Source organism: Alligator mississippiensis, chromosome 13 (assembly GCF_030867095.1).
Source record: "Alligator mississippiensis isolate rAllMis1 chromosome 13, rAllMis1, whole genome shotgun sequence".
Lineage (NCBI taxonomy): Eukaryota > Metazoa > Chordata > Crocodylia > Alligatoridae > Alligator > Alligator mississippiensis.
This window is the reverse complement of record NC_081836.1, coordinates 23,843,310-23,857,407: the sequence shown is the minus strand read 5'-3', so window position 1 is coordinate 23,857,407 and position 14,098 is coordinate 23,843,310. Positions and strand designations below refer to the sequence as shown.

Below are 14,098 nucleotides of genomic sequence, written 5' to 3'. Positions count from 1 at the left end.
CCACTGAGAAGAGTCTAGCTCCATCCTCTTTGGAACCTCCCTTCAGGTAGTTGAAGGCTGCTATCAAATCCCCCCCTCAGTCTTCTCTTCTCTAGACTAAATAAGCCCATTTCCCTCAGCCTCTTCTCATAAGTCATGTGCCCCAGCCCCCTAACCATTTTTGTTGCCCTCTGCTGGACTCTCCAGTGGGTGCATCTACATATCACCCTACAGTGACGTAGTGATGCGATATGGTGCCATATGGCACACTGCGGCAACATAGCAATCATGTGGGTCTAAATGTTATTGGCAGCTATATTACTATAGCGGCACGTTCCCTGGTATAGCACACCACTACAGCCACATAGCAGCGAAATCTAACTGCGCACCATGCTTTAGTACTTCCAAAAGGAAGTATTAAAGTACAGCGCCGTAGCAATGTTGCCATATGGCGATGTGCAGACACCCAATTTGTCCATATCTTTTCTGTAGTGGGCATCCCAAAACTGGACACAGTACTCCAGATGTGGCCCAATCAGTGTTGAACAGAGGGGAATAATCACTTCCCTTGATCTGCTGGCAGCGCTTCTACCAAAGCATCCCAGTATGCTGTTAGCCTTCTTGGGAACAAGGAAACACTACTGGGTCATATTCAGCTTATTGTCCATTGTAACTGTCAGTGGATCTGTACCGGGTACCCCCGAACCCCACTATTCTCACCTGCCACAAGTTCGATCTTTAAACAAAATGGGGGGAGGGGGAGGAGATATTATTTACACAGGTACCCGCAGGAAGGATCACGCTGATTCGAGGTCGGATATAGGTGCTTTATTACTTAATAAGTAATAAATTACTTATTATTAAGTAAGGCCGTTGGGCTTTTCAAGGAGATAGCCTCTGCGAGGGACGTCGCTCTACCAGTCCTGTCGGCGTATGTGGGTGAGTCCCCCCTTCTGGATTTTCCTTGTAATCCCTTTTTTCATCTGGCTCCTTGCCTACTTCTCTCACCTGTGGACGTGCCCGAAGGCAACTTCTTTCCGGTTTTCTCCCCATCTTATTCTTCCTTCTGGAGCCTCATTGGCTGTCTAGGGTGTGGCAATTATCTTCAGCTGTTGATCTTTCTCAGTAACAGAGTTGCAGCCGTGACTCTGTTACAGTAACCCCCAGGTCCTTTTCTGCAGAGCTGCTGCCCAACCAGTCAGCCCCAGCCTGTACTGGTGCATGGGATTGTTCCATCCTAAGTGCAGGACTTTGCACTTCATCCTTATTTGACCTCATGAGATTTCTTTTGGTCCAAACCTCCAGTTTCTCAAGGTCACTCTGAATCCTAGCCCTACCTTCCAGTGTATCTACAGCTCCCCCCAGCTTGATGTCATCTGTAAACTTGCTGAGGATGCACTCATCCCATTTTCCAGGTCATTGATCCTTCTTTCATATGACAAAAACAGTGGCTGTATCTTTATCTTTGTGACCTTTGGCGTTTTTGTCAATTCAGAAGCTCTTGTCCATCAGAGACATTACCAGGGATCACTACGTAGAAGTGGTTCTCATCAATCCTCCAGGTCATTGATGAAAATGTTGAACAAAACTGGCCCCAGGACCAACCCCTTAATACCAATCCACTTAATACCAGCTGCCAACTAGACATTAAACCATTGACTACTACCCTCTGAGCCTGATGATCCAGCCAATTTTCTCTCCACCTTACAGTCCATTCATCCAACCCATACTGCCTTAGTTTGCCTGCAAGATTGTTGTGGGAGATCATATCAGAAGCCTTACTAAAATCAAGGTACACCACATCCACTGGTCTCCCTGCATCCACAGAGCCAGTCATCTCATCATAGAAGGCAATCAAGTTGGTCAGGCATGACTTGTCTTTGGTGAATCCATGCTGACTGTTCCTAATCATCACCTTCTTTTCCTCCAAGTGCTTAGAAATGGATTCCATGAGGATCTCCTCCATAATTTTTCCAGGCACTGAGATGCAGCTGATTTGTCTGTAGTTCCCTGGATCCTCCTTTTTCTTAAATATGGGCACTATATTTGCCCTTTTCCAATCATCCGGGACCTCTTCTGATCGCCATGAGTTTTCAGAGATGATGACCAACAGTTCTGCAGTCTCATTAGCCAACTCCCTCAGCACCCTTGGTTGCATCCCATCCGGCCCTATGAACTTGTGTATGTCCAGCTTTTCTAGATAGTCCCTAACTTGTTCTTTCACCACTGTTGGCTGCTCACCTCCTCCCTAAACTAAGCTGCCCAGGAGCTGATCTTGCTTGTGAAGACTGAGGCAAAAAAGGCAATGAGCACTTCAGCCTTTTTTGCATACTCTGTCACAAAGTTGCCTCCTCCATTCAGTAAGGGATCCACACTTTCTCTGGTCCTCCTCTTGCTACCAACATACTTGTAGACACCATTCTTGTTACCTTTCACATCCCTTGTTAGCTCCAACTCTAATTGTGCTTTGACTTCCAACACATACATGATGATTGTGTCAGGCCTTTGCCAGCAGTAGGTATTTGCACATCTAACAGTGCTAGTATTGCATGGAACCTTACAGCACATTTAAAAGGATCTCATGGAATCCCAAGTTTAAGAATCACTGGCTTAGGGTAGGGAAAAAACAGATTCGAATTTTACTTTTACAAGGTGGATATTTTCAAATCAGGAGAGTCATTCTAGAGTACTGAAGACGTTGGTTAAGGTAACTTCAGAGTGAGCTCTGAGATCATGGAGATCAGGTGTGGCCCCACGTAACAGGAAACCCTTACCCCAGGGACTGGCAAAATACAGCTTATGGGCCAGATCCAGCCCACCAGGAGATTTAATTCAGCCAGCAGGTGGGTGCCTACCAATTCACTGCATGCAGCCTGGCCCTGGGTTGCCCCTGCTGTACTCGCATGGGGCTGAGCCCTGCTCACTCCCATGCAGGCAGCACATGCTGCACCCCCACTCTCACCCGCAAGGTGGCCCTGACCCTGGCCCTGCAGGTAGGGAAGCAGTGGTTGGCGGAGGAAATGATGGCAGTGGCAGCGATGGGCGGCAAGGAGGAAAGTGGCGGTGGAGGAAGTGGGGGAGTGTTAGCACAGGGAGGGTGGTGGCAGATGAGGGTGGTGGAAGTGGCAGGGGGGAGTGACAGTGGCAGTGAGGGGATAATGGTGGCAGTTGAGAGCAAGAGTGAAACAGCAACTGGGTGGGGCACGGGGCCCATGCTGCTGCCCTAAGGGGCCAGCGGGGAGCCAGGGCAGACCAGCGGGAGTACAGAGTCCACCTGGCTCCATTGCACAGGGCTCACATGTAGTTCCAAGGTTCTCGACCCAAGCTGCATGCCACTGGAGGGAGCCCTGCATGATGGAGCCGGTGGCCCAGTCCCACTCACTGCTGTGCGCAGGTCATGGGAAATGGCAGTGAGCTCTGTGCTATGGAGCCGGCTGTCTCTGCCCCTGTCCCTGCTGCTCCGGTTGAGCCCCATGATCTGCACTGCTGGCTTCATTGCAACCAGCAGCACAGTGCTGGGGCTTGTGAGCCCTGCATGATGGAACTGGTGGCCAGGCCATGCGCAGTCCTGGGGCATGCCAGGACCATGTACCACTGGGGGGTTCTGCCTGCTGCTGCTGCTGGCTGCAGGGGCTGTGCACGGTCGGGGGGGCATACTTGTAGGAGGGGGCCTACAACACTGATATCCCCAAACCCACCCGCACATACCTACCCCCACACCCTCCCCCACATCCCACATGCTCACACACCCACAGCCCCTCACAAACCCATACCCAGCCCCCACATCCCTCCCCCACAGTATACAAGAGTAAGACTTCATTTTGAGCTATTGTGCAATCACCTCTATAAACATGATGCAAACACACACAGATCAGGACAAAAATTTTTTAAAATAAAATTAAAATATGTTATTGTAGATATTTGATTTTTAGTATCTTTTTTTTTTCTGGTTCCAAGATGGCAAACCCCCTTCCCAAAAGGAACACTTCCGGGGGCAAGAGGAGGGATTTCTGGTGGCAAAGGTCACGGGTGGGACCTCTGGCCCCAAGATGATGATCAACGGAGTGCAGGCACCTGTGAAGGGGATGAGCTACCTCTGCGGGCTTCGACAGCTTAACAAAACTCATTAAGTGGCCCTTCAGCCAGAATAATTGCCTACCCCTGCCTTATCCTGTTACAGCGAAGCAGAATGGTCCCTTGTTCTTATGAGCTGAACAAAGGCAGCCAGTAAGGCTGGGGTAAACAGTCCTGTGAGCAACTCAGGTTACTGGACTGTGACTAGAAGTTAGGACTCTGGGCATATAATCTCTGATCGAAGCCAGAGCAGGGCAGTCTGGCCCTGCAAGCTGCAAAGGAGGGAGCTCCTGGCTAGGGAAGCTGTAAGAGTGTGCCAGATGGACTGCTGAGCTGCCTTGGGACTGCCACTAAGACAGAACTCAGAGCGGGGGTAATGCTGGTGCCCAAGGGCAAGCCCCAAGTGGTTGGTTGCCCACCCCGAGGCAAGGTAGCAACAAACGCAGAGCAGGACAGGGCTTGAGGCCAGGGGGTTGAGCACCCAGAGCAGGGCAGAGCTTGAGGACCATGGGGTCCAGACCCCGGGATGGGCAGGACTGAAGTCAGAGGCTGGAAGGCCCAAAGCCCTAAAAGGGCAGGGACTGAGGCCGAAGGCTCCCAGCACCTAAGAAGGGAGAAGACAAAGCTGGGAACCCTGAAGTTCAGTTCACTCAGTGAAAGGAAAAGGGCAGAAGCTGAGAAGGCCAAAGCCCAAAACAGGAACAGCAACAGATGTGCTCTAAGACCCTCAGGTAGCTTCCCTCCTAATAAAGTTTAACATCAAAGGTGCGGCAGGTGAGACCAGGAGATAAGAGAGTACCTGAAGAGTTAGAGCCAGGACAGGAACTGCATGGCCATTGGGGGTGTTGCAGTCACCTCTGGAGCATGAACCTGTTACACCCCAGAATATTGAAAAAAATGAGTGAATATCACATTCATATTCAAAAAGAGGAACAAGGAGGCCCCAGAGAATTGCAGATTGGTCAGCCTTACCTGAATACCTAATCAACCTAATATACCTAATGGATATGCACATGGCCGCCAGGCAGCCTGGAGAGCAGCTCCTGCAGCTAAGTATGATGTGGGGTAGGCAGGGGGAATTGAGGCCCCCATAGGAAGGAAGGGAGGGAGTTGGGCAGGGGATGCTGCGCAGCTGGGACAGTACATGGGGCTTGAGGCCCAGGGCTGGAATGCGTGGCTACAGTGGCTCAGTGGTGAGAAAGATGGAGCTGTGGGCAGCTCATCTGGAGGGCAGGGGGGTTGGGGTTGGCTCCCTGCCGCTGCACATACTCCCAGGGGGGACATGTGCCCCTCGTATCTTTGCGCAGGGTGGGAGTGGAGGTGGGTGTGGACTGCTCACTGCAGGCTTGGGCTTCCCACCCTGCTGCCCTCCCCTGGGGCTTCTGCAGCCCAGCAGCTGGGACCCGGCATGGCAGAGCAGACCAGGGCGGTTCCAAGCTTGGTGCCACTGCTGTGAGCCCCACTCTGCCCTGCCAAAGCACCGCCTGGCAGCAGTGGGGGTGGCAGCACAGGTGGAGGGCACATCGCCAGAGTGGTGCAGGACTCACAGTGGCAAGGAGCTTCCTTGCCTGGCCTCGCTCTGTCCTGCTGTGCTGGGTCCTAGCTGCTGGGCCATGGAGGCCCCAGGGGAGGGCGGAGAGCCTAAGCCCTCAGTGGGCAGCCCACACCCACCCCTGCACATACATCTTGGGAGCATTGGTACCCCTGCTGGGGGGCCTGTGGGTGGGGAGTGAGGGGCCTGGACCTGCATTCTGGTGAGCTAAGGGGGGCAGGGATAGCTCTGATTTTCCATGATAAAAAATCCTAAATCAAATATCAAAATTTATAAGTATTTAGAATTTATTTTATTATAGTGATTAAGGCACATGGTAGGCTTCGAATTGCTTTAAAATTGTAAATATATCAATAAAATATTGTGTTCAATTAATACCTGTATATATAGTGGCATTTCATTTTAAATGCAGATTTTGGGGATTTTATCAGAGATTTTGCTGGTTTTTATCAGAATTTGTCATTTTTTTTATCAGAGGAAACACAGATCCCTGCTAATGAGCATGCGCAACAGCTGTGTGGAAGCTTGTGCATCCACACTGCACATGGAATAGGATTACAAGGTACCTAAGTGCCGAGCCAGCCGTTATGTGGCTGGGTAAATGCCATTTGGGTGTGCAAGGTGAAATAGGGTTCTGCCCAAAGTGGCCTTTCTTCTGTGATAGGACAGGCATGAGTTTATGCAGGTCACATTCCTTTTCTCTTGGAATCTAAGTCTTCATGTATTTACTTTGATTTCTCTACTAACCAGAGTGGTAAATAAGATTAGAGAGGATGCAGCTATGATAAACTGCTCCTGTTCAGAGATTATCTCCAACTTCTGGCTCAGCCACCAACATTACTTCCAGATATAAAAGAGAGAATATCTTAGAAAAGTATGCAAATACTCCATCCGGACCTAAAATTGCTATTTGATGGTATGGACATTGGCTAGCTATAATCTACTGGTAGAGATTATTCCACACAGGTAGAGAAGTAAGTGTTCTACAAGGGAAGTTTGCAACTCAAAATGGAAAATATTCTCTGCGGGAGAGAACCCCCTTTGGAACCCAACTTCAACCCTTTGGAAGCTCCTATCCTCCAAACTCTACTATATCCAACAGTAAAGACTTTCTGGATTCTCCATTTTCTTGGCATGCCCACCTTCTTGCTTAGTCTCGTTCAGTATTTTTCTACCATACTTTTTTATGGATTCCTAAAACAAGAGATTTACTCATACAACCCACAGTCAGCAAGCACCCTCTGAAGGAGTCTGCCTTCCTGATGGCTATTGCCTTAGCCAAAAGAGTCAAGGAATGGACTTTAACTCTTCATTGTGGCTTCTAGTGGTTGCTATAAGACAAATCAAATTAAATAATTATGATTAGAAAGAATATGGTCACCTTTGGCTTTTTATTGAATATCTTTAAATAAAATAATCCTCTGGCAGAGCACGCTTGAACAGAATACCCTTATTTTTTTTAATTCATAAAAAATATTGTTGCCTGAATATTTCTGGTCCCTTGTTTATTGAAAATCTTCTACAGGGTGGGCCTGAGATACACTATCATTTCTGACATCTTAGGGGTTATCTTCACCAGAGCAGCCATGTCCCACAGTCTGGCAGGGAGTCAGCATATCCCACCCCCCCAAGCCTGCAGGCACACTCCAATGCTAAAAGTGTACTGGTGAGGCCACTCTAGGCTCATCCTTTAGAGGCAACTATCAAATACTCTGGAGAGCAAAAACTCAAGAGCAGCCTCAGCTTCAAGCACTTGGGGGTTACCTGTTAAAAGAGAATGTAGTATATATTAATACAGAAATATGATGGGCAGATTATGTCTTTTTTGAGTTCCCTTCAGTGACTTATGTCAGAATTCTCATTTTATTGCAGCAGGTGGTGGGATTCTTAGTGAGAATGAGGAGAATCCCCACCAGGATGACCCCAAGTCAATGGAACCATATGACACAGTATCAGACGCATCCCGAGGTGGTATTTATCAGAGCCCTGAGAAGAGCCAAAGCTGTGGTCGCAGGCGCCGGTCACAAAGGCTTCAGAGATCTCCTCCAGGACAGAGTCAAGGCAAAGGAATCGCATGTCAAAGACAGTTTAGAAAACTTCCAGACATGGTGCGAGAGAGAAGTTTTACAGCAGGAGGGCCAACAATATGCAACGACTGCGGGAAAAGCTTCAGGGTGAGCTCCAACCTTGTACAGCACCAGAGAATTCACACAGGGGAAAAGCCTTTTGGGTGTGCTGTGTGCGGAGGGAGCTTCCGGCAGCGCTCGCACCTCATCCAGCACCAGAGAATCCACACGGGGGAGAGACCATTTGCATGCACTGACTGCGGGAAGAAGTTCAGCATGAGCTCCAAACTCATTCGGCACCAGATCATCCACACAGGTGAGAAGCCCTATAAATGCAGTGACTGTGGGAAGAGCTTCACAGGGAACTCACAGCTAATCCAGCACCAGAGGATCCACACAGGAGAGAAACCCTACGAATGTCACAACTGTGGGAAGAGCTTCAGTGTGAGCTCAGCCCTCATTCGACATCAGCGGATCCACACAGGAGAGAAACCATATGAGTGCTCAGACTGTGGAAAGAGCTTCAGTCAGAGCTCAGAGCTCATGAAGCACCAGAGAGTGCACACGGGCGAGAAGCCCTATGAGTGCGCCCAGTGTGGGAAGAGCTTCACCGTGAGCTCCGCCCTCATCCAGCATCGACGCTTCCACAGGGGAGAGAGACCCTATGGATGTGCTGAATGTGGGAAGAGCTTCACTGTGAGTTCCCACCTCATCCAGCATCAGCGCTTCCACACTGGTGAGAGGCCCTATGAGTGCATGGCCTGCGGAAAGAACTTCCTCTGGCGCTCAGCCCTTCTCCGGCACCAGCGGGTCCACACAGGGGAGAGACCCTATGCGTGCACCGAATGTGGGGAGAGCTTCCGGCAAAGTGCGCACCTCATACAGCACCGCAGAGTCCACACGGGGGAGAGACCCTACGCATGTGCTGACTGTGGGAAAGGGTTCACTGTGAGCTCTGCTCTCATCCGGCACCAGAGAATCCATCAAGGAGGGAAATCCTGAACACAGGAAACCCTGCCAGTCTGATATCCTCCCATAGAATTTGCCCAGGGCTACAAGACAGGGGTGTTTCTCCCACTAGATCTGCCCTATTCATGGAGAAAGAAAAGTGTCTCATTGAGAACAGGGCATAGAGGGTTGAGTCAGATGCAGAGAAATGGCTATATGAGCTATCTGGGGTGTGCAAAGAAATGTGATGGAAGCCTGACAAGGATCAGGAGTTGCTGGGGGAACGGATAAACTGGAGATTGAGGAAGAACAGATACTGTGAAAAGGGGGGAGACATTTTGAGACAGTATTAATAAAAACACTTAAGAGGAAATTTGAAATTCTCCTATTCCTCTGTCCACACTGTGGATTTCAGACAGTATATAATGGGAGTTAATGGGAACATCTTTTAAGTAAAGCAGATTTCATTCTCAGACTGCTCCCTTCAACTCAGTGGCTTGGTACCCCTATCTGTAAAGCTCAGCAATAGTAATAATGGGAACCATCTTTACAGAAGGATGGGAGTATTAAATTCATATATCAAGGTAGTGCACAGAAACCTCAAGAATTTTGTACATTGTGTTCTACGCAAATCTGTTTATGCAGCCCTTGCTCAGAATTTAGCTTTTCCTCTTGTTGTTATTAACTAGGATTTTTTCTTGACATTATAGGCTTTGTGGGTTTTTTTCTTTTTTCCACAGGGTGCACTTGTGTTTCTTTTTTATTTTTCAATCAGTTTTATTCCCTTCCTTAAAACACTACCTTTATTATTTTTTCAAAATTCTTGATCAAAGCATGCTTAAGACATCCAGTCTCCTTCACGTATCTGAGAGATTCCATATTGTCAAACAGTACGTCATTAGATTCCCCTAGTTATTAGCTCTACACAGCAAAAATCATCTTGATTCTCTATATCCACCCCATTCACCAAAGCTTATGAACATCAGGAATGAGGAGTACACGTGAGTTCAAGAGCTGCAGAGGGTAGGCAGCCGTGCACTAAAGCATCCTCATGCCCCAGCCAGCTCTATCAGCAACTGCACATGTGCTACTGCATACAAAAGACACCACTGCAAGACAGTACTTGTATTTACAAGTACTAATCTGCGGTGGAGTTAATTAGTTTCCTGTAGCCTCATAGGGCTGCATGTGTAGATCTTAAGACTTTATTGTGGAGCTAATTAGGCAACTCTGCAGTAAACATCTCAAGAAGATGCTCCCACTGTGTCACTTCCTTCAACCATTACCAACCTGGAAGCTAATTACAGTGTGCCAGTTGCTCCAGACCTTTCTTGTGTACTGAGCTGAATTGCATATATTTATGATAGTGGGACCTGAAGTTGCATACCTTCTCTAGTGACTCCCATCCCCAGTAGTCTCCAGGCACTTAACAGTTACTCTTCCCAGCACTCTCTGAGTTAGGAAACAGTTATTCCCTATCAACATATGATAAAATTGAGCCAGGAAAACAAAATGGCCATACACATCAATATAAGTGCTGGGACAGAACTCAGGAATCCTCTTGCTTGAAGGATTTTGGACGCTAAGGGCTACATACACTCGTTCTGCATATGACAAAGTGTTGAAGAATCTGTTGATGCAGCACAAGAACCTTTGGCAATTACTTCAAGCATTTTGAGTAATGGTGAGGTGTCCCATTTGGAAAGTACAAAAATGTTGTTTATTTTGGGACAAAAAGGAGGAAAAAGCCAAAGAAATAGACATAGATATTTCAGTGGCTGAACCTGACAAAAAGCTGGTGCATTTAATAAATGCATTGTAAGTGCTTAGGAGTAGGTTGAAATAAGGTGATAAATGCTGTGGGTTTGCCAGCTACAGATAAGCTAGCCTAATTTTTCCCTCTGCAAGGATAACAAGCTTAGGGAATAAAAGAAACTCAGCAAGTTTACTCTCATGGCTTCAGTTTCATAGCTTTGTAAAGGGAAAGTTGTTTTCCATGATGACAGATGACAGAATAAGAAGCAGTGGTCTCGAGTTGGAGCAAGGGAAGTTTAAGTTAGATATTAGGAAACACTTTCTCACTAGGAGGGTGAAGCACTGGAAAAGTTTTAATAAATTTCATAGATTTCATAGACATTTGGGCTGGAAGGGACCTCGGAAGATCATCGAGTCCAGCCCCCTGCCCCAGGGGCAGGAAGTCAGCCCCTGACTGATCATAGGATCCCAGCAAGATAAACATCCAAATTTCTCTTGAAGGTGTTCGAAGTAGGTGCTTGAACCACCTCCTGCATCAGGCTATTCCAGACCTTGGGGGCTCGGACAGTCAAGAAATTCTTCCTTGCATCCAGAGCCTGAAACGGTCATGCAGGAGTTTATAACCGTTTGACCTCGTCATCCCTTGGGGCGCTCTGGTAAACAAACATTCCCCCAGCTACTGGTGAACGCCCCTGATAAACTTATAGGTGGCCATCAGATTGCTCCTGAGCCTGTGTTTTTCCAGGCTGAAAAGTCCCATAGCTCTCAGCCTGTCGTAGTAAGGTCTGTTTTCCTGACCTCTGATTATGCACGTGGCTCTTCTCTGGACTCTCTCAAGCTTCTCCACAACCTTTTTGAATTGTGGAGCCTAAAACTGGATGTAATACTCCAACTGTGGCCTCACCAAGGCAATGGGAGAATGACATCCTGGGATTTGCATGAGAAGCATCCCTGAATGCAAGCCAGTGTTTTGCTCGCTTTACTAGCTGCAGCATCATATTGAAGGCTCACGTTCATCTTGTGGTCAATCATGACCCCCAAGTCCCTTTCATCTGTAGTGCCAGCCAGCGTAGCACTGCTGAACCTATAAGGATGCTGCAGGTTTATCTTCCCAAGGTGAAGAACCTTGCATTTTTTAGTGTTAAACACCATCAGGTTCTTGTCTGCCCATTTCCTGAGCCTGTCAAGGTCAGCCTGGATCACCCTCCTGTCCTCAGGTGTGGATGCTTTACCCCAAAGTTTGTTATCATCAGCAAAGTTGGCCAGTCTGCTTCTGACTCCAATGTCCACATCATTAATGAAGATGTTGAACAATATGGGCCCAAGGACAGAGGCTTGAGGGACCCCACTGGTCACAGGGCACCATGACGATTGACTTCCGTCAGCCACCACCCTCTGGGTCTGACCACGGAGCCAGTTCCCCAGCCAGCGGATCGTGGTGGACCACAGTTGGCCAGTTTTGCCAAGAGGTAATGGGATACCAGATCAAAGGCTTTTTTGAAGTCAAGATATACAACATCAATCTCCTCTCCCTTGTTCAGGTGATAGGTTGCCTGGTCGTAAAAGGAAATAAGATTGGTCAAGCAAGACCTACCCACAACAGACCCATGCTGGCTATCCCTCAGGATGTTGCCATCAGCCAGTCCATTAAGAATGGCCTCTTTGATAATCTTTTTTAAGACCTTCCCTGGGATAGAGGTCAGGCCAATGGGCCTGTAGTTTGCCGGATCCACTTTCCTCCCTTTCTTGAAGATAGGCACCACACTGGCTTTCTTCCAATCTTTGGGCACTTCACCAGAGTGCCAGGAGTTCTCGAAGATCCATGCCAGGGGCTGAGCTATGATGCTAGCCAGCTCCTTGAGTACCCTGGTGTGTAGATTGTCAGGGATGGCTGACTTGAAGATGTCCAGTCTCTCAAGGTGTTCCTTCATGAGGTCAGCATTGATGGAGGGCAAGGAATCTCCCTCACGTGGGCCTCTCTGTCCCATAGCGGACAGGGGCGTCCTGTGGGACTGATGAAAAACTGACGCAAAGTACCCATTTAATAGGTTGGCTTTTTCCTGGGCATCAGTTGTCAGTTGTCCCATCTGGTTTAGCAGGGGTCCAATGTTGCCCTTGCTTTTTCTCCAGCTCCCCACATATCTAAAAAAGGACTTTTTATTGTCCTTGATATTTGTAGCTAGTTGGAGTTCCATCGCAGCCTTGGCTTTTCTGGTTTGCTCTCTGCAGGTCTGGACCAGTGCGGAATATTCCTCCTTGGAGGTAGAGCCCATCCTCCATCCTTTGTAGGTCTTTCTTTTTAGCCTCAGGAGGTCTAGTTCCCTGGAGAGCCAAAAGAGCTGCTGCACCCTTTTGCTGCCTTTCCTCCGAGATGGAATAGCATTAGCTTATGCATCAACGATCGCTCCCTTGAGGAGCAACCACTCTTCCTGAACTCCTCTCCCTTCCTGAACTCCCCTCCCCTTGGGGTCTTGGTCCCTTAGGGCCTCACCGATAAGCCTCCTGAGCTTGTCAAAGTCAGCTTTCCTGAAGTTGAGGAGTTCTGTATTGCTGACTGACTTGCCAGCTTTACGGCAGATGGTGAAGGTGATCAGATCGTGGTCAGTCACCCAGCTTCCCATCAATTGTTAGGTCACTGATTAGGTCATCCCTGGTTGTCAGTACCAGGTCGAGCAGCGCTTTACCTCTCATTGGCCCGTAGACTTCTTGTGTCAGATATAGGTCATCCATGCATGAGGAAGCTTTGCGACTGCTTGGATTTAGCCAAGCGCTCTTCCCACAAGATGTCTGGGTAGTTGAAGTCTCCCATGACAACCATGGACCGGGATCATGCGGCCTCAGCCAATTCCCATGCAAACTCCTGGCCAAGCTCTTGACTTTGTGTGGGAGGTCTGTAACAGACTCCCACCATTGTGTCCCCTGTGCCATGTTCCCCACAGATTTTAACCCAGAGGGTCTCCAGTCATCCACCCTGGTCGCCAGTATCGGCTTGCAGGGACACGTAGCTCTCCTTGACACAGAGAGCTACACCCTCGCCCCTTTTGTCCACTGGATCTCTCCTGTACAAGGTATAGCCATCTATACCCATGGTCCAGTCATGGGTGGAGTCCCACCAGGTCTCCGTTATCCCTGTGACATCGTAATTATTTGTTAAGCAGGAGGACAAGTTCCTCCTGTTTATTCCCCAAGGTCCTGGCATTCATGTACAGGCATGCAAGTGTCCCCTTGGGGGCCCTTGCCTTGCCTACAAATTGTTCCAGGGCTGGGGCAGGGGTGGGCTCCCTTAAGTTCCTTGGCCTGCTGGGTTTGCAAGGGTTGCTCAGTGGGCCAGCAGTGGCAGTAGTCCCCCTGCCCCCCCGGCGGGCTTAGTTTAAAGTCCAGTGAAGCAGGTCAGCCGGTCTGGCTGAGAAGAGCCTCCTCCCCCGGAGACAGAGGTGGAAGCCGTCCCCTCCCAGCAGCTCACTGCCTCTCTCGCCAAAGAGCAGACTGTGGTCATGGAAGCCAAAGCCTTCCCGATGACACCAGCGCTGCAGTATTTGGTTTACTACCTGGATCCTCCTCTCCCTCCTCAGCCTGTAGCCCGAGCCTGGAAGGATTGAAGAAAACACTACCTGCATCCCCAGGCCCTTTAGCCCTGCTCCCAAATCCCTGTAGTGCTTCATGATTCGGCTGGGAGCGCTCTGAGCCGTGTCATTGGTGCCCACATGAATAAGGAGCATGGGAT

At 49.0% G+C, this 14,098-nt stretch overlaps 1 protein-coding gene across 1 annotated transcript in view; it reads left to right on the top strand.

The window, feature by feature from the left end:
* The window catches only part of LOC109283718 (zinc finger protein 345-like), a 41,902-nt gene extending 31,335 nt beyond the window's left edge, over window positions 1-10,567 (top strand). Inside the window, exon 4 of the mRNA XM_059716727.1 lies at window positions 7,742-10,567. Coding sequence (XP_059572710.1) covers window positions 7,742-8,673 — 932 coding nt within the window. The 3' untranslated portion in view covers window positions 8,674-10,567. The remainder of the gene's footprint in view (window positions 1-7,741) is intronic.
* Window positions 10,568-14,098: the final 3,531 nt, after the last annotated feature.